Here is a 27,369-nt window from a genome sequence, read left to right as displayed (position 1 = left end):
TAGAACCTCCTTTAGCCTAGGAACCACTGATGCTTCCTTTAGAACCTCCTTTAGCCTAGGAAACACTGATGCTTCCTTTAGAACCTCCTTTAGCCTCGGAACCACTGATGCTTCCTTTAGAACCTCTTTAGCCTAGGAACCACTGATGCTTCCTTTAGAACCTTCTTCAGCCTAGGAACCACTGATGCTTCCTTTAGCAGAGGAACCTCTGATGCTTCCTTTAGAACCTCCTTTAGCCTAGGAACCACTGATGCTTCCTTTAGAACCTCCTTTAGCCTAGGAACCACTGATGCTTCCTTTAGCCTAGGAACCTCTGATGCTTCCTTTAGAACCTCCACTGTTACCCAGATGAAGGGACTATTCAGATGTACCCAAAGACTCAGGTTCTGGCTTTTGTCTGCAAAGATAAATAAAAGCACTTTAACGTTCTGTGATGAGAAGAAGTGGAACTGAAGGATCTGACTTCATGAGAGGGATGATGGTGGTCCACGGCACCCGGGACCAGATGATGTTTCAACAGACCTCATTCACAATGACGTCATGGGATTGTCTGTGTTCTGGAGATCACTACCACCTCTGGTGAAACGGACCCTTCTGCCCCGCTGGTGATAAAAGACACCAGTTATGAGGCTCTCCAGCAAGATTTTATATATATATATATATATATATATATATATATTTGTTGTGGCTTTAGGGGAGATGAAGGAGTCACATGTGAGATGGTATTTACACACACATTCATGGTGGCGAGTACCACAGGGTATCCCATAATGCACTGCGGCGGAATTCTGTAACGTTATCGTGAATCGAGTCAATCAGGCAACACAACAGGCCAGAAAAGAAAAATGTAAATATTGACAAAGCTGCCGGAATGACTGGTAATCAATAACATGACCAATGACTGGTAATCAATAACATGACCAATGACTGGTAATCAATAACATGACCAATGACTGGTAATCAATAACATGACCAATGACTGGTAATCAATAACATGAGTGAGATGATGAGAGAGGGAACAGAAGAGTAAGGCAGTGATTTAAAGACTCTGCTGGTTCCTGTAAACCCGGTTCAGGACTCCTGAAGGTTCCTGTAAACCCGGTTCAGGACTCCTGCTGGTTCCTGTAAACCCGGTTCAGGACTCCTGAAGGTTCCTGACTCGTCATGAGAACAAAGCAACTGAGAAAATGTCTTCGTCTTTCAGACTCAAACCAAAATCCACTGAATCAAGATCCTGAACAAAAGATTTCATGTTTTCATTAGAGAAGGTTTGTGCTTTTCACTGTCTGAGGGCAGAAGAGGCAGAGTGCAACCGACTGGCACTACGCTGGGAGCAAGGATCTTCCACCAGGCCGAGAGCAGGAGTCCTCCACCAGGCCGAGAGCAGGAGTCCTCCACCAGGCCGGGAGCAGGAGTCCTCCACCAGGCCGGGAGCAGGAGTCCTCCACCAGGCAGAGAGCAGGAGTCCTCCACTACGCCGGGAGCAAGGGTCCTCCACCAGGCCGAGAGCAGGAGTCCTCCACTACGCCGGGGTCCTCCACTACGCCGGGAGCAGGAGTCCTCCACTACGCCGGGAGCAGGAGTCCTCCACCACACCGGGAGCAAGGGTCCTCCACCATGCCGAGAGCAGGAGTCCTCCACTACGCCGGGGTCCTCCACTACGCCGGGAGCAGGGGTCCTCCACCAGGCAGAGAGCAGGAGTCCTCCCACTGGGTGGATTAAAAGTCTGGTGGAGAATCTCAGACCAGAACTTCCAGAAGTTTCTGCTCGTCTGCAGCAACAGGAGGAACCAGGAACCTTTCTGTCCTGCTTCAGTCGGTCGCTGGCTTCCATTGTTTCACATCGAGTACACCCCCTCCCCCCACCCTCCACCCCTCAAAACAATATGGCTGCTTTTCCAATTCTTACCCAGATCTTAATTTTCCGTGAGAATAAGTTCAAATGAGAAGCGATGAGAGCAGAGACTCATCTCATGAGGTTAAAAACTGAAGGAACAACAGGAAGTGGAGCAGAGAGCACAGAGCAGAGAGAGCACAGAGCAGAGAGAGCACAGAGAGCACAGAGTAGAGAGAGCAGAGCAGAAAGAGCACAGAGCAGAGCAGAGAGGGCACAGAGCAGAGAGGGCACAGAGCAGAGAGGGCACAGAGCAGAGAGAGCAGAGAGGGCACAGAGTAGAGAGAGCAGAGCAGAGAGGGCACAGAGCAGAGAGAGCACAGAGTAGAGAGAGCACAGAGCAGAGAGGGCACAGAGCAGAGAGCACAGAGCAGAGAGCACATGCTGGACTCACACAAGGAGAGAAGGTCAAAGGTCAAAAACAGAAGGATTGATCAATGCCCACAGAAGAAGCAGGACCAGTACTGACCCCGACACCTGGAGATACCTGAGTTACAAACCTGGAGCAGGTTCACACCACCCACTGAAACGTCTCCATCCTCAGCTGAGTCCTCCATCACCTCCACCTCCGTCTCCTCCACCCTCAACATCTCAGTATTGAGTTCGTCTTCAACATTTTCACATTTGATGAGGTTTTTTACTGAAACTATTGGAAACTGATTTCTGCAGCTTTTAGCGTTTTTTCACCAACTGGAGGCTTCGACACAAACTGATGGGGGAATGTGCTGCTGCTGCTCCTCCCGTCAGCCTCCACCCATCATACCTTTTAATAAAAACCTTCGTCCGACCGGAGAGGAAGAGGAGGATGATGAAGGCGTCAGCTGAGGACGGTGCATCTGAGTTCAGGGTTAAAATGCCTTCATGGACTAATTAGTGCAACACACACACACACACACACACACACACACACACACACACACACACACACACACACACACACACACACACACACACACACACACACACACACACACACACACACGAGATGATAGTTGTTTTCAGCCTCGTCCTGTTCGCTCATCCTCTGAGAGGTGGAGTCAGTTTGAGTGAGGGCGGAGTCAGAGACAGGAGGGGGCGGGGCTGGAGGCAGCATCACACAGGATCTGCTCCAGCACCATCAGCAGGTGTTTCAGTCCGTAGATGTAGCCGTGATCGTGGCTCTCGCTCGGGAAGACGTGAGCAAAGTCGATCATTCGGACTTCAACCTCTGCATCTTCTGCTGCATCACCTGCTCTTCCTTTCACCTGCTCCTCCTGAAGCTCCCCCCCCCTCCCGCCCTCCCCCTCCACCCGTCCTTCCAGGTGGGGCTTGTTTCCATTTCCGTTGGGAGCCTGTTGCGGCTCTCCGGTTCGTTTCCAGGCCGAGTTGTCTTCTTGGCACAGGGCTGAGATGTTGTCTGCAGGGTCCGAGCTGGCCGTCTCCTCCGTGGCGGTGGCTCCACCGTTGCCATGGCGACAGCTCTTGGCACAGCCCTTCCTGTGGTTGGTGTTGATGGTTGGAGGGCTGTAGTCCCAGGGCCCAGCCAGGTGGATGTTGTTGTTGTTGTACTCCGCCACTTCCGCTTCCTGGGATGCTTCCTGCCGCGCTCTTCCGTCCTCACTGGAGCTGATGGAGGAGCTGCTGAGGAGCGAGGACAGGGACGGCGAGTACGACGAGCAGGGCAGACCCTCGTACACGAACAGGAGCGAGCTGGCGTAGAAGGCCAGCTGCTGCTGGGACTCAAACCACTGGAGGATCTGGCCCACTCTGCGGATGCTGGACGACACGGCGTCCTTCCTCAGACCAACGCCATTATGGAAGAACTGGGCCAGACCTGTGGGGGGGGGGCATGGTTAGAGGGGGGAACAGGACACAAGGATGTGAGGCTCTCCACTAGATTTCACCAGTGCCTTGCTGATTGATCAGCTGATTAAAAAACACTGCGATTATCAGGGACACAAAAAAGCTGAAAACACACGTACCGTCTTTAACCGTGTCCTTCACCAGTCCCCGACCATAGTGCTGGTCGTAGGACTCAAAGGAGTCACTGTCCACCTTATACACCTGCAACACAGAGACAGCAGCCGGTTATATACCTCCGTCCACCTTAAACACAAGGCAGGTTATAATTAATTAATTATTTGTAAATGAGGAGCTGTGGTTTCTCTAAATCAGCAGTTTTTCTGATTGTTCATGTAATTAATTGCCTTGACAGTGACTCCAGTCTCTACATGAGGATCATTTAGTGAAACCTCCAGAAAGGTCTCCTGTTGCATTGTGGGACTTTTCCCAGACTCCCCCTGACAGCGTGGCTCTGAGGCTGTTTGATAGGAACCAGGGAGCTGCTGTCATGGTGGCTTCACCACGTCTCACCACGTCTCAGCTGGTCTCAGTGTCCAGTCCAAACTCTGGACATCATTGCTTCAAAGATAATCTATGTTTTATCTTGAATTCTTTCCTATTCTCCTAGTGGTTTAGCCAGATTGGAGCCTAGTGCGGGCCAGTTCTGACCATTGGCTCCATACGTGAAGAGGAGCAGAAGCTGCACAGGTCGGAGTCCAGGTCCGTCTGTGGACACTTCACATGGTTAACATGGTTTTTCCTTTATGTGCTCTGGTTTCTTCCAACAGTATAAAAACCTGTGTTGAAGTTGTGTAAATTAACTGTGGGAGTGTTCTTCTCTCTGTGGTGTCCTGTGATAGAAGATAAGTCTGCTCACCTATTTCACTCATCTCCTTTGACATGTGCTCAGAAACACAAGCATTATAGTGACACTCCACAACCATGTTGAAACGCAAAATGGCTAAAAGAGGAAAACAGCAAAACCCTCTAGCAGATATTTTTCAGTGGATTTTCTCGTAAAACTATAAATATGGCTCCTTTAAACTCGTTTTGTTGGAAGTGAAATGGTAAAACCTGTTAATCTGTGTCCTACTGGCTCCATTTATTGGCCCACAGCTGCAAATACACCTCATCGACCTCACAACACAGAAACAAGCTGCAGCTTCTGACCTTTGACCTGCTCACAAAGCTTTTAACCAGTTCAAAGATCGTCGTCATCTTCCCCCCCTGAGAGCTGATCTTCATTTCACTTCCATCAAACCGTCTCACTCATCACTCAGCGCTCTACACTGTTCATCACATCCACACTCCAGTGGAGGCGCGGCCATGCAAGGCTGGTTCGTCCCCTGGAGGCAGTTTGAGGTTCAGTCTTGCTCAAGGACACTCCAACATGCGCACAGGGGAGGTGGACAATTGAGAGACAACGCATGCATTTGATATTTTACATTTACTACTCTATCACATTTAATTCTACAAAATGAAGAACTAGAAGGAATACTGTTTGGTGTTTTTTAAGATCAGAAATACTTGATCAGTCCCTGGTGGAAACCCCTGAACCCCACCCTTGAGGAAAGTTGTCGAGAGCTCCAACTGAAGTTAAAACACCTTTACCCTCATGTGCCAAGTATCTAAAGCCCCGTTTCCACGACAACGTTTCACCTGACAACACCTAATCCCTTAAAAAAAGGAGTGTTTCCACTGCAGCAGCGGACACAGAGACAACGATGTAGTTAGTCTGCCGGGCCACTGGAGGGCGCTGTTGCTTGATTTTGTAATGAAACTACACAGACGTGTGCAGAGAACAAAACACTATAAAGGTGAAGAAAATGGAGAGAACCTGACATCCGTATGGACTGATGACACATCGGATGATATCAGGGAGAGTCTCAACTATTAAACTACTGATCTGGAGGATAAAACTAGAATATGGGTCAAACCACTACGGGTCGGCCATGTTTGTTTACAACTGGATGGGGGGGGGGCAGTAACAGGCTCCGCCTCCATCCGTCTCTGCAGGAGGGAATAGTGATGGTGACAGAATCTTTCCACCTCCAGATACAGTGGATCAGAACACTGGGGTCGTGTAAACAGAACCCCCAGAAGTGAAGAATACAGATACACTCGTATTTGTTGTCGTGTAAACGGGGCCTAAAGTATCTAAAGTATGTGTGTAAAGGGTATTTGATGTGAAAAGACCAGGGCTATTGAAAGAGTTGTGATCAGTAACATCTCACCCTCATGCCGAGCACCAGGAAGCCCATCTCCTCCATCTGTGGATATTTCCGGATCTGCTGCTCCCTCTTCTCCTGCGAGGCGAACGGGTCGTAGCTGCGGCGGCCCAACTTCACGTCCATGATGCACGGCTTCACGAAGCGCCGCGTCACGTCCTCCAGCTTCAGGTAGAGCTCTGGAGGCCAGGACACAAACCCAGCATCAGTACCAGTACAAGTACCAGTCAGTACCAGTCAGTACCAGTGCCCGTCGGTACCCGTCAGTACTAGTTGGTACCATTTAGTACCAGTCAGTCCTGGTCGTCACCCAGTCAATACCAGTACATGTCAGTACCAGTACCCGTCGGTACCCGTCAGTCCTCCCCCCCCTTCACTGATAGGGCCCCTTCATGCTACCAATGTCCGCGGAGTGCACACAATTGTGGCCATGCTCAGAAGTTGCCTCAGAACTCCTGAAGTGAGACATGAACTACTTGAGGAAAGGTGGAGAACGCCGGGCAGCAGAAGTGGAGATATTTTCAGGATCGTTACGTTATGGAACCTTAAGGAAGTGAACCCAGAGTGAAGTATAGATACAAACATGTAGCACCGGCGGCCCGGCAGTCTGCAGACCAGCCCTGCGGAGAGCATGGGAAGGCCTTTGGGGTCCTCTCACCGTTGGGGCTTTCCGGAGACGACCAGGTGCCGTAGTATTTGGGCAGGTGGTTCTGGAGGTCCAGAAGACGGGGGTCACTGCAGTCTTCTGCATACACCTAGAAGACACACAGTTCAGTCTTCACACTGTCTTGTCCTCATTTACACAGTTCAAGTGAAAACGCATCGTTAGAGTTTTCATTTCAGAAAGGTTTTCTGTTTCCACGGCAATGTTATTAAAACGGTGTCCGTTTCCACAGAAATGGCAGAAATGAGGAAAACAATGTAGTTATCATGTTGGGCCACTAGTCGATGCTGTTGTTAGTTTTAGTTCTGTTAGTGTTGTTTTAGAAAAACATTTGAATGTTATCAGGCAATTTGTGGACAAAACAAAGTGAATCTGGTTTTGAAATTCATCCTCGAGGTGTTCATGGTCTCACAGCTCAGGTTTGAAACACAGTGTGTGTGTGTGTGTGTGTGTGTGTGTTACCGTGCTGTAAAAGTCCCTCTCTCGTGGTCCTCTGGGTGGAGGCTGAAGCTGCTTCAGGACCGTTCCATCTGGATGCTGCAGGATGCCTGCAACCAACACAAAACAGACTGAGGAGGAGAAGGTGAAGAGGAGGAAGAGGGTGAGGAGGTGGAGAAGGTGAAGAGGAGGAAGAGGAAGAGGAGGTGGAGCTGACAGACAGGAGGTTGAGGAGGAACTGGATGAAATCTGTCCTCCAGATAAGAGACTTAAACCAACACAGATAAGACGTTTTGACAGGGGGACTGATGATGGCTGTGAACGTGTTAACGTGTTAGCGTGTGAGGGTGTTAGCGTCTTAGCGTGTGAGGGTCTTAGAGTGTGAGGGTGTTAGCGTGTGAGGGTGTTAGCGTGTGAGGGTGTTAGCATGTTAGCGTGTGAGGGTGTTAGCGTGTGAGGGTGTTAGCGTGTGAGGGTGTTAGCGTGTGAGGGTGTTAGCGTGTTAGCGTGTGAGGGTGTTAGCGTGTTAGCGTGTGAGGGTGTTAGCGTGTGAGGGTGTGAGGGTGTTAGCGTGTGAGGGTGTTAGCATGTTAGCGTGTGAGGGTGTTAGCGTGTGAGGGTGTTAGCGTGTGAGGGTGTTAGCGTGTGAGGGTGTTAGCGTGTGAGGGTGTGAGGGTGTTAGCGTGTGAGGGTGTTAGCGTGTGAGGGTGTGAGGGTGTTAGCGTGTGAGGGTGTTAGCGTGTGAGGGTGTTAGCATGTTAGCGTGTGAGGGTGTTAGCGTGTGAGGGTGTTAGCGTGTGAGGGTGTTAGCGTGTGAGGGTGTGAGGGTGTGAGGGTGTTAGCGTGTGAGGGTGTTAGCGTGTGAGCTCAGCCACTTCTGCTTTTCTTTAACTTTCTACAAACTCCACATCTGACCCTCGCCTCTTGACGCCACAAGTTCAAGTGAAAAGGCTAAACCTTGGTGTGTTCCCCCTACTGAGTAGGGTACTGAGTGTTCCCCCTCAGTAGCCGTTTTTGAAAACGGCTACTGAGGGGGAACTTTGTTTGCGTATCCGTTTCGATGGTGGAAACGCCGCTCATGCACACGCTCAGACAATGAGAACGTTTCCTCCATCATAACTCATCGACTTCATTTATTCACAACGCCAATGGTGTTTAATGATGCCGCTGAGGAATGTGGAGGACGCCAACCAAACATGTCCTCTCCTACTCGGGGATGATGTCACAGTGTGTGTACTGCTGAATTCTACCGGAGTGTGTGTGTGTGTGTGTGTGTGTTACTCAGACACCAAAAAGCTGATAAGAAAAAAAAACCAATCCCAGAAACACCTGACCTGAACCCTGCAGGATGTTCATGAGACGCGTTCATGTTGAGAACCACGATCAATAAGACGCAACGTGACGCTGAAGTTTCTCTGTTTTCATCGATGGATCTTGAACGAGTCCAAATGTCCAGATCCAGAAGGACCGAGGTGGTTTCCTCATCCAGGCAGACTGGAACATGTGGATTCATTTTCTGCTCGCTGTGGCAACAACAAGTAATCCCAACAACAGACGCCCATAATCCCAACAACAGACTGAGGTATATCAGACTCAAATCCTTCACAGCCATTTTAGTATGTTTTAATTAATTTCACTTTTTAGATTTAAATCAACACTGATAATCTAAAATCACTTTGAAAGTGTCAAAGTGACCAAAATGATGCACATATCACCATTTTTAGATTAAGACACGCCTGGCTCAGTGGTAGAGTCGGTCGTCCAATAACCAGAGGGTTGGCAGTTCGAATCCCACTCTATCAAAAAGTCATTGTGTCCTTGGGCAAGGCACTTTACCCACATTGCCTTGTATGAATGGTGCAACGATGTTGGTGGTGGTTGGAGGGGCCGTTGGCAGCATCACTGGTGGGACTGGTATGAATGAATCATAGTCTCTGGACGCGCTTTGAGTCAGCGAAAAAAGGGCTATATAAACCCCAGCCATTATTATTATTATTATTACTGCCAGAGTCGTGCTCCAGCCTCAATTTGACTTTCAGGATGTATCAGTTACAGATGTGACACCAGATGACCAGTCATTTTTAACACACACTGCATAGAAACATCATTTATTTGTTACATCTGACTTTTGGTGATATTTCATCAATAAATCAGGGAAATATCGAGCAGCTCCACCTCTAACACCACCCAAACATCTACAGATGATCGGGTCATTTCATGCCATCATGCAAGTCCAGCACAAAGATCAGCTTCTGTCAAACAGTAGGAGCCACGGCAGCAGCATGTACCATTAAGGTTAAACATTAAAAAGATTGGTTTAACACAGACAAATCATTTCCACGACAGATCAATTAAGAAGTTAATCAATAAGAATTAGTTGGAGGATCAGCCAATGAAGTTTAGAAAAGAGTTGAAATGTGGAACCCAGTGAATTTCATGAATGGCCCTTTGCTTTTTCAGTGAATGTTGATGCTGTTCTTCTAAAGAGACGAGAGGCCTGTGGAGGCCAGGGAAACAAAGGTGGCCTGCCGGTAACCGGAGCAGATCACCATGGTAACCTACACCGCCAGGAAAACCTGCGGTGAACTTTCAACAATAAAGAGTGAGACTACATGCAGGACTGCCTCCTTTCACCACACACTGATGGTGATGGTGAAGCTGAGCTGCTCTGAGCCGTCACCAGGTCTGCAGACGTTTGAGAACCTGCTCGCCCGGCGCCGCCCCCCGCCCAGCGCCGCCCCCCGCCCAGCGTCGCCCCACGTGCCGCGTCGCCCCACGCCACCCCTCGCCCCCCGCCCAGCGTCGCCCCACGCCCCTCGCTGAAGGTCCCTCCCTCACCCAGACCTCTTCAGGACGGGAAACAACCAACATGCTTCAGACTTTTATCTGTTCAAGTCAAATGAAATGTTGAATGTAGTTTCCATTAAATAATCGAGGTCAGTAGGTGAAGACCGGCTTCCAGGGCACCGAGGGTCTTGCTCATAGGCCCCCGGGTGAACGTTGTTCGGACTGTGAGAGGGAACCAGAGTACCGGGAGGAAACATGCAAACTGGAGGGTGTAGAGGAGGAGTGTGTGAGGGAGATGGAGGGTGTAGAGGAGGAGTGTGTAGAGGAGATGGAGGGTGTAGAGGAGGAGTGTGTAGAGGAGATGGAGGGTGTAGAGGAGGAGTGTGTGAGGGAGATGGAGGGTGTAGAGGAGGAGTGTGTAGAGGAGATGGAGGGTGTAGAGGAGGAGTGTGTGAGGGAGATGGAGGGTGTAGAGGAGATGGAGGGTGTAGAGGAGGAGTGTGTGAGGGAGATGGAGGGTGTAGAGGAGGAGTGTGTAGAGGAGATGGAGGGTGTAGAGGAGATGGAGGGTGTAGAGGAGGAGTGTGTGAGGGAGATGGAGGGTGTAGAGGAGGAGTGTGTGAGGGAGATGGAGGGTGTAGAGGAGGAGTGTGTGAGGGAGATGGAGGGTGTAGAGGAGATGGAGGGTATAGAGGAGATGGAGGGTGTGAGGGAGATGGAGGGTGTAGAGGAGGAGTGTGTAGAGGAGATGGAGGGTGTAGAGGAGGAGTGTGTGATGGAGATGGAGGGTGTAGAGGAGGTGTGTGTAGAGGAGGAGTGTGTGATGGAGATGGAGGGTGTAGAGGAGGTGTGTGTAGAGGAGGAGTGTGTGATGGAGATGGAGGGTGTAGAGGAGATGGAGGGTGTAGAGGAGGAGTGTGTAGAGGAGATGGAGGGTGTAGAGGAGGAGTGTGTGATGGAGATGGAGGGTGTAGAGGAGATGGAGGGTGTAGAGGAGGAGTGTGTAGAGGAGATGGAGGGTGTAGAGGAGGAGTGTGTGAGGGAGATGGAGGGTGTAGAGGAGGAGTGTGTAGAGGAGATGGAGGGTGTAGAGGAGGAGTGTGTGATGGAGATGGAGGGTGTAGAGGAGGTGTGTGTAGAGGAGGAGTGTGTGATGGAGATGGAGGGTGTAGAGGAGGAGTGTGTGATGGAGATGGAGGGTGTAGAGGAGGAGTGTGTGAGGGAGATGGAGGGTGTAGAGGAGGAGTGTGTGAGGGAGATGGAGGGTGTAGAGGAGGAGGGCGTGAGGGAGATGGAGGGTGTAGAGGAGGAGGGCGTGAGGGAGATGGAGGGTGTAGAGGAGGAGGGCGTGAGGGAGATGGAAGGTGTAGAGGAGGAGTGTGTAGAGGAGATGGAGGGTGTAGAGGAGATGGAGGGTGTAGAGGAGGAGTGTGTGAGGGAGATGGAGGGTGTAGAGGAGGAGTGTGTAGAGGAGGAGTGTGTGAGGGAGATGGAGGGTGTAGAGGAGGAGTGTGTGAGGGAGATGGAGGGTGTAGAGGAGATGGAGGGTGTAGAGGAGGAGTGTGTGAGGGAGATGGAGGGTGTAGAGGAGGAGTGTGTAGAGGAGATGGAGGGTGTAGAGGAGGTGTGTGTAGAGGAGGGAGATGGAGGGTGTAGAGGAGGAGTGTGTAGAGGAGATGGAGGGTGTAGAGGAGGAGTGTGTGATGGAGATGGAGGGTGTAGAGGAGGTGTGTGTAGAGGAGGAGTGTGTGATGGAGATGGAGGGTGTAGAGGAGGTGTGTGTAGAGGAGGAGTGTGTGATGGAGATGGAGGGTGTAGAGGAGGAGTGTGTAGAGGAGATGGAGGGTGTAGAGGAGGAGTGTGTAGAGGAGATGGAGGGTGTAGAGGAGGAGTGTGTGAGGGAGATGGAGGGTGTAGAGGAGGTGTGTGTAGAGGAGGAGTGTGTGATGGAGATGGAGGGTGTAGAGGAGGTGTGTGTAGAGGAGGAGTGTGTGATGGAGATGGAGGGTGTAGAGGAGATGGAGGGTGTAGAGGAGGAGTGTGTAGAGGAGATGGAGGGTGTAGAGGAGGAGTGTGTGAGGGAGATGGAGGGTGTAGAGGAGGAGTGTGTGAGGGAGATGGAGGGTGTAGAGGAGGAGTGCGTGAGGGAGATGGAGGGTGTAGAGGAGGAGGGCGTGAGGGAGATGGAGGGTGTAGAGGAGGAGGGCGTGAGGGAGATGGAGGGTGTAGAGGAGGAGGGCGTGAGGGAGATGGAGGGTGTAGAGGAGGAGGGCGTGAGGGAGATGGAGGGTGTAGAGGAGGAGGGCGTGAGGGAGATGGAGGGTGTAGAGGAGGAGGGCGTGAGGGAGATGGAGGGTGTAGAGGAGGAGGGCGTGAGGGAGATGGAGGGTGTAGAGGAGGAGGGTGTGAGGGAGATGGAGGGTGTAGAGGAGGAGGGTGTGAGGGAGATGGAGGAGGGTGTGAGGGAGATGGAGGAGGGTGTGAGGGAGATGGAGTGTGTAGAGGAGGAGGGCGTGAGGGAGATGGAGGGTGTAGAGGAGGAGGGCGTGAGGGAGATGGAGGGTGTAGAGAGCCGGGTGGAGCGAGAGAGCAGGGCTGGACAACGAGCTGGAAACTGGCGACTAGAAAGCTTTTGATTATTTGATCTTATTCAGTTCCTCCATTATGAAGGTTCTAATAAAATGTGAAGAACGCCGAGTGTGGATGATAATACTAATCCTCATTAATCTCATGGTGTTTTCAACATTTCATTGTGAAACGCTCTGGTTCCCTTTTTGACTCCAGTTCAGTTCACAGAACATTTTCAGGTGAAAACACAAATCTTTGATTGTGTCCATTTACACCATAGTGGTGCTCGGGGCGACTGCAGCCGCAACTTTGTGACAAAGATTGTGAGCTGAGAGAACGTTCTGAAAGCTGTGGTTCCGTGGCGGCCTGGCAGCTGAAACACACATCATGACTGTGTCTTCATGACACCACAGCCAGTGCAAGAATAATAATCATAATCATAATACCAGTAGATCCTGGGAATGCTTGTTTTCACTGAAGATACCATGAATGTTCCTCGGTTAGAGAACACTGATATTTTAATGTTTTGTAAAATCGTCCCGCGGGTGAAACATGTTTACACTGCTGCTTCCCTTTATGAGTTGGACACAGTGCAGATGTCCCTCGCCCTCCACGCCCCTCAGCGCCGAAACAACCAATGTACCTGCTCACGTGTGTTTGCACTATAGGTAGATTGGTAATAAAAGCAGGCGTGCTCATGTCATGAGGCAGTGAAAGAGGATTGCACCACCACCCACGAACGCCAAGTCACGACACAATGGTTTGTTATTTTCATGATAATCTGCACACAAACGACACGTTACCAAAGTCACACGCTCAAACAAGAAGAAACAGTTCATAGATAAAGTTCCAACTGTGGAATCATCAGGCCCAAACCATGATTCAGCATCAGAAACCATGACAGGGCAGGAGGGACATGTCAGTGAAAAGCAGCGCCACACGTCCACTGTGTGTCCCGGAGCTCAGGAACCCCGACCACGGCCCGTCTCCAGGCCCGGACCATCGCCAAACATCATCGTCAGCATCATGTTCCTGGTCACTCATTTCTACAGATGCACCAATACCAGAGTTGGGTCCGATACCGGAGTCGGGTCCGATACCAGAGTCGGGTCCGATACCAGAGTCGGGTCCGATACCAGAGTCGGGTCCGATACTGCGCAGTGTACTAATGAAAGACCCTCAATAAAACCCAAATACTCCATGATTTCATCCATCAACAATGTCACAAGCAGGTACACATCGCAACGAGCGACATCCATGGTTTTTTCTTTCATACTACTGACAACCACAATGCTGACGTGTTCAGCATTTTTGTTTCCATGGAAACGGGCATCGTCTTCAGAACCTGAACATATAAACACAAAACGTTTTGAATGTGGTATCAAGGCGGCGGAGGAGTCAGCGGAGTAAGACATGTCTGATGTGGACGAATCCTTTCACCACCAACATGCGCTGGTTCTGCCAGCTCGTTGTGCCGCCGCTGCAGCGGTCCTGACTGGACTGGGAGCCCAACAGGACCACAGAGCCTCGATGTATTTTCATCCAATCACAGGAGCTGATGCGTGGGCGTCACTGGGCCACAGCAGTTCCATACGAATGTCAAACAGGAGGCGTGTTCATGTCCCAGAGTGAACGGCGTGAGGCAGTAAAAGCCAGCAGCACTATCACTCTGCTGTGTACACGGATGTTTCACTGGACTTATAAATGTTTGTCTTCAAACTTCAGAGACTCCACCTCTTTATTCCAGGATCTGCAGGATCAGTGTGTTCCTGCAGGTTTCTGTGTTACCGAAGTCCATTTGTGAGGGAGTGAACCGTCTTGTGCTCCAGATCGTCCCTGGTGAAGTCAAAACTCACACAAAGACGTCAAACCCGCCATGTCTTCATGGTCTTAGCCCTGGTGAGTGACCGTCACCCCACTGGAGCTGGATGTTCATTACAGCAGCTCAACACGTCAGCCTCAAACAACAAGTTTGAAATGTTACGCGGCCTCAGTCTGAATGCTCACATCTATCCTGCCCTGCTGAGAAACATAGTGAGCAACACAAATTCATCACCAACATATGACAGGAGTGTTCACTCCTCCTCTGCACGGCGACTCACTTCATCAGAGCAGTCCACCAACAACAGCGTCGCTCTCCTCAGAGGACCAGACGACACCTTTACTCTCCACATTGAAACTTCTGTCTCAAAGTGCTTGATGACAAAATAAATCCCCCTCCTGATCACCCCCCCTCCCTCCCCCCAGTGGCTCTGAAACTCTGACATGTCATCACCACCTCCCTCTATTAACTATTTGATTCACTGGTCGTCTCTTATCAACTCGTGTGTTGCTCTTCTATTCTCTCAGACTCTAATCTCATGTCTACTTCAAAGCTCCATCAATGTATTTACATGAAGTGGCCTTGTACACAGAATAATCTGGTGATATAATCCCCAAGGGACACGGCTGGACTCGGCTCACCAATAGTTAGACATTATCAACACACAGCATTCTAACAAGAAGAAGACGTAGTAACAGATGGAGCAGCTTCATGTCTGATCTGCCCACAGAATGTTCAGCACATTCATTCACTGATATTCTAAAGTACAGATTATTTTGGTAGATTAGTGAAACCACTATTATAGTGAAAAACTGCATTCACACTGTTAAAGTTGAATAGTTTTGAAACATTATTTGGGGCATAGAAACAAGTTGTGACCTCTGAGAAGCAGAATGTGAGTCTTCTGTGGTGGAGAACTCTGAAAACATGAGAATGATTAACTGTCCATCATAATGAGGAGGTGTGGAGGAGTTAGGCTCAACGGGTTCATTTGTCCAGCCACAAGGCTCCTCTCGCGTTTAGAACTGTGTTTGAGAAGAGAAGAGAAGAGAGGCAGAGGTAAAGAGCAGGACTGAGGTTCTCAGGAAACACTAGAACCTCTTTACAGTGAGAGATGGTTCTTCTTCACTGCAGCTGCTCAACATCAGCCAGACCGGATTCCCAGCAAGCCCATTTCTAAACCCTCATATAAAAGGAATAAACACTTTAACAAATTGTAATTAAATGTGTGTGTGTGTGAGTGTGAGTGTGTGTGTGTGTGTGTGTGTGTGTGTGTGTGTGTGTGTGTGTGTGTGTGTGTGTGTGACTCACCCACTTTGTCCACTCCGTACTTGTGTCCGGCCACCTGGTGCGAAAGCGGGACGCAGCCGTCCAGGTGAGCCGGGGCCCGCGGGCCGACTGGGAGCCGCACGGGGCCGGGGTCGGGGCTCAGCTCCAGGCGGTCCAGCGCCAGGGACGACTCCATCATCAGTCGATGCGGAGCTGTGGACATATGCTGTAAAGCGTCTTCATCCGACGGAAGTCACCGGTTCCTGGAGCGGAGCTGCATCGATGCTGCGGTTACGTAAGAGCAGCCTCCGACCCGCACTCAGGCTCCCGGGCCGGCGGCGGGCGGCCGGCGGCGGGGGGAGCGCTCCGGAGCGGCGGCAGCCCTGGCAGCCCTGGCCCCGGACGCTGGCTTCCGCCCCCGACAACAACCACCACAACGGTCAGAAAACCCGCAGGGAGCCGTGCAGCGTGCGGAGGTGAGGCGCTCCAACGGGAGCGCGGATTCAGTGGCGTTCATATCGAGAACAGCAGCATAAATACATCCTGACCACATCCCACTTCCTGCTACGTAACGCATCCACACACGTGACGCTACTTCCGCCCGCAACCTTCACTGTAAAACCTCCTTCTGGCGAGTCCCGAGATTCCAATCCCTGGTTCAACCAGGTTTAACTCCCAGGTTTAACTCCCAGGTCCACCTCCCAGGTTCTACTCCCAGGTTTAACTCCCATGTTTAACTCCCAAGTTCTACTCCCAGGTTCACCTCCCAGGTTTAACTCCCAGGTTTTACGCCCAGGTTCACCTCCCAGGTTTAACTCCCAGGTTCTACTCCCAGGTTTAACTCCCAAGTTCTACTCCCAGGTTCACCTCCCAGGTTCACCTCCCAGGTTTAACTCCCAGGTTCACCTCCCAGGTTCACCTCCCTGGTTTAACTCCCAAGTTCTACTCCCAGGTTTAACTCCCAGGTTTAACTCTCAGGTTCACCTCCCTGGTTTAACTCCCAGGTTTAATTGCCAAGTTCTACTCCCAGGTTCACCTCCCAGGTTCACCTCCCAGGTTTTACTCCCAGGTTCTACTCCCAGGTTTAACTCCCACGTTCTACTCCCAGGTTTAACTCCAAGGTTCAACTCCCAGGTTTAACTCTCAAGTTTAACTCCAAGGTTAAATTCCCAGGTTTAACTTCCAGGTTTAACTCCCAGGTTCTACTTCCAGGTTTAACTCCCATGTTTAACTCCCAAGTTCTACTCCCAGGTTAACCTCCCAGGTTTAACTCCCAGGTTTTACTCCCAGGTTCTACTCCCAGGTTCTACTCCCAGGTTTAACTCCCAAGTTCTACTCCCAGGTTCACCCCCCTGGTTTAACTCCCAAGTTCTACTCCCAGGTTTAACTCCCAGGTTCACCACCCTGGTTTAACTCCCAAGTTCTACTCCCAGGTTTAACTCTCAGGTTCACCTCCCTGGTTTAACTCCCAGGTTTAATTGCCAAGTTCTACTCCCAGGTTCACCTCCCAGGTTTATCTCCCACCTTTTATTTCTCAGGTTCACCTCCCTGGTTTAACTCCCAGGTTTAATTGCCAAGTTCTACTCCCAGGTTCACCTCCCAGGTTTAACTCCAAAGTTCTACTCCCAGGTTCACCTCTCAGGTTTTACTCCCAGGTTCTACTCCCAGGTTTAACTCCCAAGTTCTACTCCCAAGTTTAACTCCAAGGTTAAATCCCCAGGTTTAACTCCCAGGTTCTACTCCCAGGTTTTACTCCCAGGTTCACCTCCCAGGTTTAACTCCCAGGTTTAACTCCCAGGTTTTACTCCCAGGTTCACCTCCCAGGTTTAACTCCCAGGTTCTACTCCCAAGTTTAACTCCCAGGTTTAACTCTCAAGTTTAACTCCAAGGTTAAATTCCCAGGTTTAACTTCCAGGTTCAACTCCCACCAGGTGTTACTTCCTGCAGCATTTCTGCAGTTTCTGTGTAAACAGACTTCACTTTCAAAACATTACAGTGTAATCACAAAACCTTGCTGAAAGGAAAATGTAAAGATGAAGAGTGTCACTGGAAATGAGAAGTGAACACGGAGTAATCCTGTAACACACTGACTTCAACACAATCACATCAACATGGGGTAGTCTTGATATAATGTTTATCCACTGACAAACCAGTAGTTAGTAACGATCACATTACTTTACTACTCAGTACGCTGGCCGAGAGGTACAAAACAACAATATGACACGTGAAACACTTTTACACAATCTGAGACAAATTTACAAATAGAATCTCTACTGGAAAGGGAGGGGCACAAGTCCGGAGGCGGAGTGATAACGGGAGCGAGTGAATCCCACTTGTGACGGAGTGAGAGGGAAAGTGAGCGAGACATGTCCACGCCCCGAGAACATGGTGGAGAACAACACCAACAACAAAACCGCGTTGTCCAAAAAATGGGCAAGACATGACTTGGGTGCTTTCTGTCTTGGTCCCTCAAAGTTAATAATTCTGTTCATTTACATCCATCCATCCATCCATCCATCCATCCATCCATCCATCCATCCATCCATCCATCCATCCATCCATCCATCCATCCATCTTCTCCCTCTTATCCGTTCCCGGGTGGTGAGGGTGTCAGTCTGAGCACCGTCACCCAGATCACATTGACCCATTAAGAACCTTCCTGCAGGTGGAGAGCCCACAGGAAGGTGGAGAGCCCACAGGAAGGTGGAGACCCCACAGGAAGGTGGCGCCCGGCGTGGGACATGAACCCTCTACCTTGAGATTGAGAGTCTCATGCTCTACCTACTGAGCTGGACGGGGGCCGTTTTGTTCATTTGTTTTCTGAAATGTAAAAGTGTTTCAGGACTAAATGTGTTATGATAATGTCATTTTGTTTTATATGTAAAATTGTTTTCCAGAATGTAAAATTGTCTCACATTTTGTGAAAGTGTTTCACGTGTTTTAATGTTGTTTTGCACCTCTCTGCCAGCTTCACTCAGCTTTAAATTCTAGTGAACAAACATGTGACGGGCTTTTGTTGTGAAGATGAGCCCTCACAACTTCCTGTGGGATCTTGCTGTGAGCTTGACACAGCTTCACTTCCTCCAGAGGGAGAAACACCGTCAGTGATGGAGATGTTTTGAGCCAGTCGGTCCTCACATCAACAGCACTCAGCCGTAAAGACACAAACACAACCTCCACTGCTCTCCTCACATATCAATGCTACAGTCTATTAGCACCTGCCGTGTCCCCACCAACCAGTAGAACATGTCCCCACCAATCAGTAGAACATGTCCCCACCAACCAGTAGAATATGTCCCCACCAACCAGAACATGTCCCCACCAACCAGTAGAACATGTCCCCACCAATCAGTAGAACATGTCCCCACCAACCAGAACATGTCCCCACCAACCAGTAGAACATGTCCCCACCAATCAGTAGAACATGTCCCCACCAACCAGTAGAACATGTCCCCACCAATCAGTAGAACATGTCCCCACCAACCAGTAGAACAAGTACCCACCAACCAGTAGAACATGTCCCCACCAACCAGTATAACATGTCCCCACCAATCAGTAGAACATGTCCCCACCAACCAGTAGAACAAGTACCCACCAACCAGTAGAACATGTCCCCACCAACCAGTAGAACATGTACCCACCAACCAGTAGAACAAGTACCCACCAACCAGTAGAACATGTACCCACCAATCAGTAGAACATGTCCCCACCAACCAGTAGAACATGTCCCCACCAATCAGTAGAACATGTCCCCACCAACCAGAACATGTCCCCACCAACCAGTAGAACATGTCCCACCAACCAGTAGAACATGTCCCCACCAATCAGTACAACATGTCCCCACCAACCAGTAGAACATGTCCCCACCAACCAGTAGAACATGTCCCCACCAACCAGACCATGTCCCCACCAACCAGTAGATCATGTCCCCACAAACCAGTAGAAAATGTCCCCACCAAACAATAGAACATGTCCCCACCAACCAGAACATGATCCCACCAACCAGTAGCACATGTCCCCACCAACCAGAAGAAAATTGTCCCCACCAATCAGTAGAACCTGTCCCCACCATCGGCAGAACATGCCCCCACCAACCAGTAGAAAATGGCCTCACCAACCAGAAGAAAATTGTCCCCGCCAACCAGAAGAAATTGTCCCCAACATTGGCAGAACATGTTCCCACCATCGGCAGAACATGTCCCCTCCAACCAGTAGAACATGTCCCCACCAACAAGAAGAACATGTCCCCACCAACCAGTAGAACATGTCCCTACGAACCAGCAGAACATGTCCCCTCCAACCAGTAGAACATGTTCCCACCAACCAGTAAAACATGTCCCCACCACCCAATAGAACGTATCCCCACCAACCAACCGCCCAGGTCTCCACCAACCAGTAGAACATGTCCTCACCATTGGCAGAAAGTGTCTCAGCCAGTCGATGCATTCAGTGGCGGACCTGGCTTGTTTTACTCCCTGAGCGAACATCGGTGGCCGACAAGAACCCTCTTGCCTGCACTCATATGGGGGCGGCGCCACAACAACGTATCTGAGACGGGTTTATTTCTACTTAGCCCCTTCACAGATTGGGCGCTGGGCAGTTGCCCACTTTGCCCACAGCACTAGGTGGAATGGAGTCACAAACACACACATATCCAGGTCAGCCTGTCTACATAACCACCTAACCACGTAACCACGTAACCACGTAACCACGTAACCACGTAACCACGTAACCACGTAACCACGTACCGCGCAACCACGTAACCACATAAACCACGTAACCACGTAACTACATAACCACGTAAACACATAACCACGTAAACACATAACCACGTAACCACGTAAACACATAACCACGTAACCACATAAACACGTAACCACATAACCACCTAGCCACCTAACCACGTAACCACGTAACCACGTAACCACGTACCGCGCAACCACGTAACCACGTACCGCGTAACCACGTAACCACATAAACCACGTAACCACGTAACTACATAACCACGTAAACACATAACCACGTAAACACATAAACCACGTAACCACGTAACGACATAACCACGTAAACACGTAACCACGTAACCACATAAACCACGTAACCACGTAACTACATAACCACGTAAACACATAACCACGTAAACACATAACCACGTAAACACATAAACCACGTAACCACGTAACGACATAACCACGTAAACACGTAACCACGTAAACACATAACCACGTAACCACATAAACCACGTAACCACGTAACGACATAACCACGTAAACACATAACCACGTAAACACATAAACCACGTAACCACATAAACCACGTAACCATGTAACGACATAACCACGTAAACACGTAACCACGTAACTACATAACCACGTAACCACGTAAACACATAACCACGTAACCACATAAACACGTAACCACGTAACCACGTAACCACGTAACCACGTAACCACATTAACCACGTAACCACGTAACTACATAACCATGTAACCACATAACCACATAACCACATAAACCACATAAACCACGTAACCACGTAACTGCATAACCACGTAACCACATAACCACATAAACCACATAAACCACGTAACCACGTAACCACATAACTACATAACCACATAACCACGTAACCACGCAACCCTGTAACCACGTAACCACGTAACCACGTAACCACATAACCACATAACCACATAACCACATAACCACGTAACTACATAACCACGTAACCACGTAACCACTTAACTACATAACCACGTCACTACGTAACCACGTAACCACGTGACCACGTAACTACATAACCACGTAACTACGAAACCACGTCACTACGTAACCACGTAACTACGTAACCACGTAACTACATAACCACGTCACTACGTAACCACGTAACCACGTAACTACATAACCACATAACCATGTCACTACATAACCACGTCACTACATAACCACGTAACCGCGTAACCACGTAACTACATAACCACGTCACTACATAACCACGTAACCGCGTAACCACGTAACCGCGGAACTACATAACCACGTCACTACGTAACCACGTAACCACGTAACCACGCAACTATGTAACTATGTAGCTACGTAACTATGTAACTACGTAATTACTTAACCACGTAACCATGCAACTATGTAACTATGTAGTTACGTAACCACGTAACCACGTGACTACGTAACCATGTAACCACGTGACTACATAACCACGTAACTACATAACCACGTGACCACACAACTATGTAACTACTTAACCACGTAACCACGTAACCATGTGACTACATAACCACGTCACTACGTAACCACACAACTATGTATCTATGTAACCACGTAACCACACAACTATGTAACCACATAACTATGTAACCACGTAACTATGTAACCACGTAACCACGTGACCACGTGACCAAGTGACCACGTGACTACCTAACGCACATAACAAGCATCGGCCAAAGTCTCAAATATGTTTGCAACACTGTACGTTCTGGTAAATGGGTTGTCAGTTGTGAACAAAGCAGCTTTTGGACTGTTTTTTTTTGGAGGACTGGAGTTGGTTCCTTTTTGGAAACTCTTTCTTTGTTGTTGTTTTCTAGCCACCTGTGATGGTGGGGCAAGAATGGGATTACTGCCTGTAATCGAGGTGTCCAACATAAGGCCCAGACCATCCAGTCCAGCCTTAAAATCACCTCCAATGGACAGTCCAACAGTTCACTTTGCATTGAGGCACCTGGGGGGATGTCCACTATCTCCATCATGTCTTTTTGATAGGCAGCACTGTAATGAACTGTAATGTAACATTTTGGCCTATTTTGATGTAATCTAAGCCAATAATTGAATCATTTACCAATAGTCTAATAAGTTATTCAAACCATTATCATAATAACTTTTTGCGAGTAATCTAATAAGTTATCACATGATAGCAATAGTATTGAAAATATGTAAGTGCATCCAACAGTAATCACTATTAAATTAAGACATCAACACATCAATAATACATCAATGAAATGACATTTCTTGGAAATTAAAACTTCTCTTCCAAGTTTTGTGCAGTTTATTTATAAAAACATACATGGCAATCTCAATCAAGGTTTAAAAAAAGATTATTTCTGACGTCCTTCTGTGGAGACGACCTTGCCAAAACTGAGTTTGCAGACCTTTGATAAGTCCGGACAGCATGGCGAGAGACACTGGCTGAGCTTTAAAGAGTGGAAGCAGGCCATGTTGGACAGATCTACCCGTCGCCGAGTTGTGGCAGCGTGACGATCGCAACAGGAAAGTCAGGCCGACGGATTCTCTTAAAGAAAAACATGGAGCACACCGATGACACATTTTCCTGCGCCGCCGCCGCCACAGATTCCAGACACATGCTGTTCACACACAAAGTCTCAGTGATCAGACGGTTCCGACCACCTCGGGAAGTGGTTTGGTGTTTGTTCACACTCAACCTCACAGCTCACCACATGTGATCAGGTCTGAGCAGGACAAACAGCCCAGGTCAACAGAGGTCCACTTCAGGCCACATCTTCACGTCTCGGGCCTGTTTGCCAGTAGAGGGAGGAGCTAAAGGTCCAGCTGTGGTTGGATGACGAGAGCTCCATAAAGTACACCAGAAACACAAAGAGTCCCTGAGGTGTACGTTCTATAACATACGGCATCATTCCTGTCTCCCCCTGCCGTGACAATTACACATATCTGTTGGAAAATTGATGGAATCGCTGTAATTGGCTTAAAGTCCCATAAACACAAAAAGTGGAAGGAGTAAACAGATAACGGTTGTGTTTATGGTGACGTGAAGTGTGTTCAGTCTGTTCCCTAACACAGGATGAAACAAGAGTGTTCTGACCAAACAAATGAAAAGAAACGGGCTGAAAACGACAACTTCAGCTCCATTTTCTAATAAAAAGTCAGGAATAAATGATATCCCACCAGGCAACACGCAAAACTTTCGTTGCATTTTTGGCGTCCTTTTACACTGAAAACACAACTTTTTGAGAATGGCTATCAAAGTGGAGCTTTTTGAAAACAACTCTGTCTCCATGGAAACAAGGCAAAGGGACTCTTTCTAGAGCCAATTAGAGAAAGGTTTCCTCCATGGTGTCATGACTCCCAGTCCATATTCTCCTGGACTTGGTACTTTTATTTTGACAGTCACCATAATAACAATCCAACTTGGTGGTTTTATTTTGACAGTCCCCGTAATAACAATCCAACTTGGTAGTTTTATTTTGACAGTCACTGTAATAACAATCCAACTTGGTAGTTTTATTTTGACAGTCACTGTAATAACAATCCAACTTGGTAGTTTTATTTTGACAGTCACTGTAATAACAATCCAACTTGGTAGTTTTATTTTGACAGTCACCATAATAACAATCCAACTTGGTGGCCTCTCCACTAGAATGTCCGTGTTCTCCTGTTGTTAATGTTTAGAGCTCATTGTTCTGTGTGTGTGTGTGTGTGTGTGTGTGTGTGTGTGTGTGTGTGTGTGTGTGTGTGTGTGTGTGTGTGTGTGTGTGTGTGTGTGTGTGTGTGTGTGTGTGCGTGTGTGTGCGTGTGTGTGTGTGTGTGTGTGTGTGTGTGTGTGTGCTTTTCTTCACTGCACACACAACAGTCAGACATCCAAGACAAAATAACCAAGAGGGCATTTTTTGGTTAAAGTCTCTAGAGCAGAGGTGTCCAACCCCCTTGGTCCTCCAGGTCCCCTGTCCTGCAGGTTTAGCTCCTCCCAGTTTCAACACAGCTGATTTCAATGAGAGGCTCGTAATTGAGCTTTTATCACAACCTTGGTGATGACATCATCATTAGATTCAGGTAAGCTGAACCAGGGATAGAACTAAGACATGCAGGACAGGGGCTCTCGAAGACCGAGGTTGGAGACACCTGCTCTAGATTATTGAATGGACATCGGAGCAGAGCAGACATCACGCTTTCCTCAGAACTGGACCCACAGATCATCACTGGAGGAACATTGCTCCAATAGCGTACAACTCAAACTCGGAACTGCTTCCATGTTTCTTTAAAATGTTCAACTTGTTGAGGTTTTGTTGTCCTTTATTTATTTCATTAAAACCTTTGAGTTATAATTTAATGACTAACACAAAGTTATATAATATGAGTTTGCCAAACATTTGAAATTCCAAAGTCAATTTGCAAACATTTCACTTTTCTGTTCCAGTCAAGGTCAAACCGGTGACGTGTTCTGCTGTGAGAACATGAACAGGAACAGGAGGAGTGAAAGTCCAGCTCAGTAGTCTGCAGGAGAGTTCTCCAGTAGAGGTCAGGCCCCGGTTCCACCACAACCTTTCATGTTTTACTTTCAGATAAATGTCACGTTTCCACACCAACATTCTGAAAGAGATGTCATTTTCATGTTGAGCCACTAGTTGGTGCTGTTGTTAGTTTTAGTAACACACACACACACACACACACACACACACACACACACACACACACACACACACACACACACACACACACACACACACACACACACACACACACACACACACACACACACACACACACACACACACACTGTGGCAGGCTGGTTTTAGGGTGAAGGGTCACAGGAACATGAAGAACCAGGAGATTTGTTCCTGGTGAAGACCCATGAGGAGATTGTGCTGACGCTCTGACAGCTCACCACTTCACCACCTCACCACCTCACCACCTCACCACTTCACCACCTCACCACCTCACCACCTCACCACCTCACCACCTCACCACCTCACCACTTCACCACCTCACCACCTCACCACCTCACCACCACACCACCTCACCACCTCACCACCTCACCACTTCACCACCTCACCACTTCACCACCTCACCACCTCACCACCTCACCACTTCACCACCTCACCACCTCACTACTTCACCACCTCACCACTTCACCACCTCACCACCTCACCACCTCACCACCTCACCTGTCCTCCCAGGTACACACTCTCTGCAGTGACATTGAGTGGAGGGAGAGGTTTGTTGAAGCACAGTTGCTCATTAAGTTGCCCTGGTTAATAGGTTACTGCGGCGCTGCAGGTGATAAAGCCAGGCTTGCTGTTATCTGCCTGGAGGCTACGTCAACTGTTCCAGCTCAGAGACCTTCATGCTTTGTTGGAATTCTCTGTAAAAGGTTGTATTTCCACCATATGCATGAAGTGAATAAAGTTGAATTGAAGTGAGTTTGTGTCCACTGGAGATCAGCCTGAGGACAGAGAAGTGGTGAAATGATGAGGCGATACTATCGCTTGTGTTCCTGATGCAGTAACAGGAAGGGAGAGGCATGTCGCCCAGCAGGTCCGGCCACATTCATGTCCTGAGGGAACGACTCCTTCCACCAATTTGAACCTCCGTTCACATGTTTTCTACACAGCCTGTTTTTCAAGCTGTGTAGAAAACAAAACGTTTTCACAATGGTAGTTTGAGAGGCTCTAAAAAACTTCATCAACCTCAAAATAATCAGGAAAAAAGGAAGGACATTCATGTTCAAGTGACTCTACAGCTGCTCTGTAGAGACTCTGTAGTGACACTGCAGTAATTCTGTAGTGACTCTGTAGTGAGTCTACAGACTCTGTCATCACTCTGTAGTGACTCTAGTGACACAGTAGTGAGTCTTTAGTGACTCTGTAGAGACTCTGTAGAGACTCTGTAGAGACTCTGTAGTGACTCTAGTGACTCTGTAGTGAGTCTTTAGTGACTCTGTAGAGACTCTGTAGAGACTCTGTAGTGACTCTAGTGAGTCTGTCTTGTGAGTTTAGTGACTCTGTAGAGACTCTGTAGTGACTCTAGTGACTCTGTAGTGACACTGTAGTGAGTCTTTAGTGACTCTGTAGAGAATGTAGTGACTCTATAGTGAGTCTAGTGACTCTATAGCTCCTCTGTAGTGACACAGTAGTGACTCTGTAGAAACTCTTTAGAGACTGTAGTGACTGTAGTGACTCTGTAGTGTCTCCCGTGACTCTGTAGTGTCTCTCGTGACTCTGTAGAGACTCTAGAGACTCTGTCATCACTCTGTAGTGACTCTAGTGACTCTGTAGTGACACAGTAGTGACTCTGTAGAGACTCTGTAGAGACTTTGTAGTGACTCTGTAGACTGTAGTGACTCTTTAGTGACTCAGTAGTGACTCTATAGGGACTCTGTAGAGAATGTAGTGACTCTATAGTGAGTCTAATGACTCTATAGCTCCTCTGTAGGGACTCTGTAGTGACTGTAGTGACTCTGTAGTGACTCTGTAGAAACTCTTTAGAGACTGGAGTGACTCTGTAGTGACTCTGTAGTGACTCTAGTGACTCTGTAGTGTCTCCCGTGACTCTGTAGAGACTCTAGAGACTCTGTCATCACTCTGTAGTGACTCTAGTGACTCTGTAGTGACACTGTAGAGACTGTAGTGACTCTGTAGAGACTCATTAGACTCTGTAGAGACTCTATAGAGACTCTGTAATTCAATTCAATTCAATTCAATTTTATTTGTAAAGCGCTAAATCACATCAACAAACATCTCAGAGCCTCTTACAATGATCGAGAACAACAGAACCCAACTAAACCTTCCAGAGCAGCAGATGGAACAAGCCACAGTGGAAACCAGGAAAAACTCCCTCTCAGGAAGAACAGTTCATAAGAAGTCCCTCTTCAGGAAGAAAGCTTTGGACGGACCCTAGACTCTGGAAGGGGGGCCATCCGCCTTGACCGGTTGGGGGGAGAAGTACATGGGATAGGACAGGGAGAGAGAGGAATAGAAGAGGGGGAGAGAGAGTGGCAGACAGGCCAGAGAAGTACAAATACTAAGAAAAGTCGATGATGAGCGTTGGTCTGATGATGAACCAATCTCAGTCTGGAGTTTAAGGGCCGTGCCGTTGCGGTGGGGTCCCGGTGCTGTGGTGGG

General features: G+C 48.7%; 1 protein-coding gene across 1 annotated transcript; it reads right to left on the bottom strand.

Moving 5' to 3' along the window:
* Window positions 1–2,891: 2,891 nt before the first annotated feature.
* Window positions 2,892–15,815, bottom strand: ipmkb (inositol polyphosphate multikinase b). Its single transcript, XM_080468031.1, has 6 exons — window positions 15,533–15,815; window positions 7,069–7,154; window positions 6,601–6,697; window positions 5,949–6,121; window positions 3,855–3,936; window positions 2,892–3,706 (listed from the first exon to the last, which is right to left on the bottom strand). Exons 1-6 carry the CDS (start codon window positions 15,711–15,713, stop codon window positions 2,952–2,954), a joined length of 1,374 nt encoding a protein of 457 aa, XP_080324157.1. The 5' UTR covers window positions 15,714–15,815; the 3' UTR covers window positions 2,892–2,951.
* Between the last annotated feature and the right edge of the window lie 11,554 nt (window positions 15,816–27,369).

This window comes from Lipophrys pholis (assembly GCF_963383615.2).
Source record: "Lipophrys pholis genome assembly, chromosome: 1".
Lineage (NCBI taxonomy): Eukaryota > Metazoa > Chordata > Actinopteri > Blenniiformes > Blenniidae > Lipophrys > Lipophrys pholis.
Note: the sequence above shows the minus strand (reverse complement) of the source record. Positions and strands in the feature narration are given on the sequence as shown.

Coding starts and splice junctions, on each gene's coding strand:
- ipmkb (XM_080468031.1), bottom strand. CDS start 15,713: ATGTCCACAGCTCCGCATCGACTGATGATGGAGTCGTCCCTGGCGCTG. Junction 6,698..7,068: donor AGAGGGACTTTTACAGCACG/GTAACACACACA, acceptor TGTGTCTTCTAG/GTGTATGCAGAAGACTGCAG. Junction 3,937..5,948: donor TCCTGGTGCTCGGCATGAGG/GTGAGATGTTAC, acceptor TCTGTGTTGCAG/GTGTATAAGGTGGACAGTGA.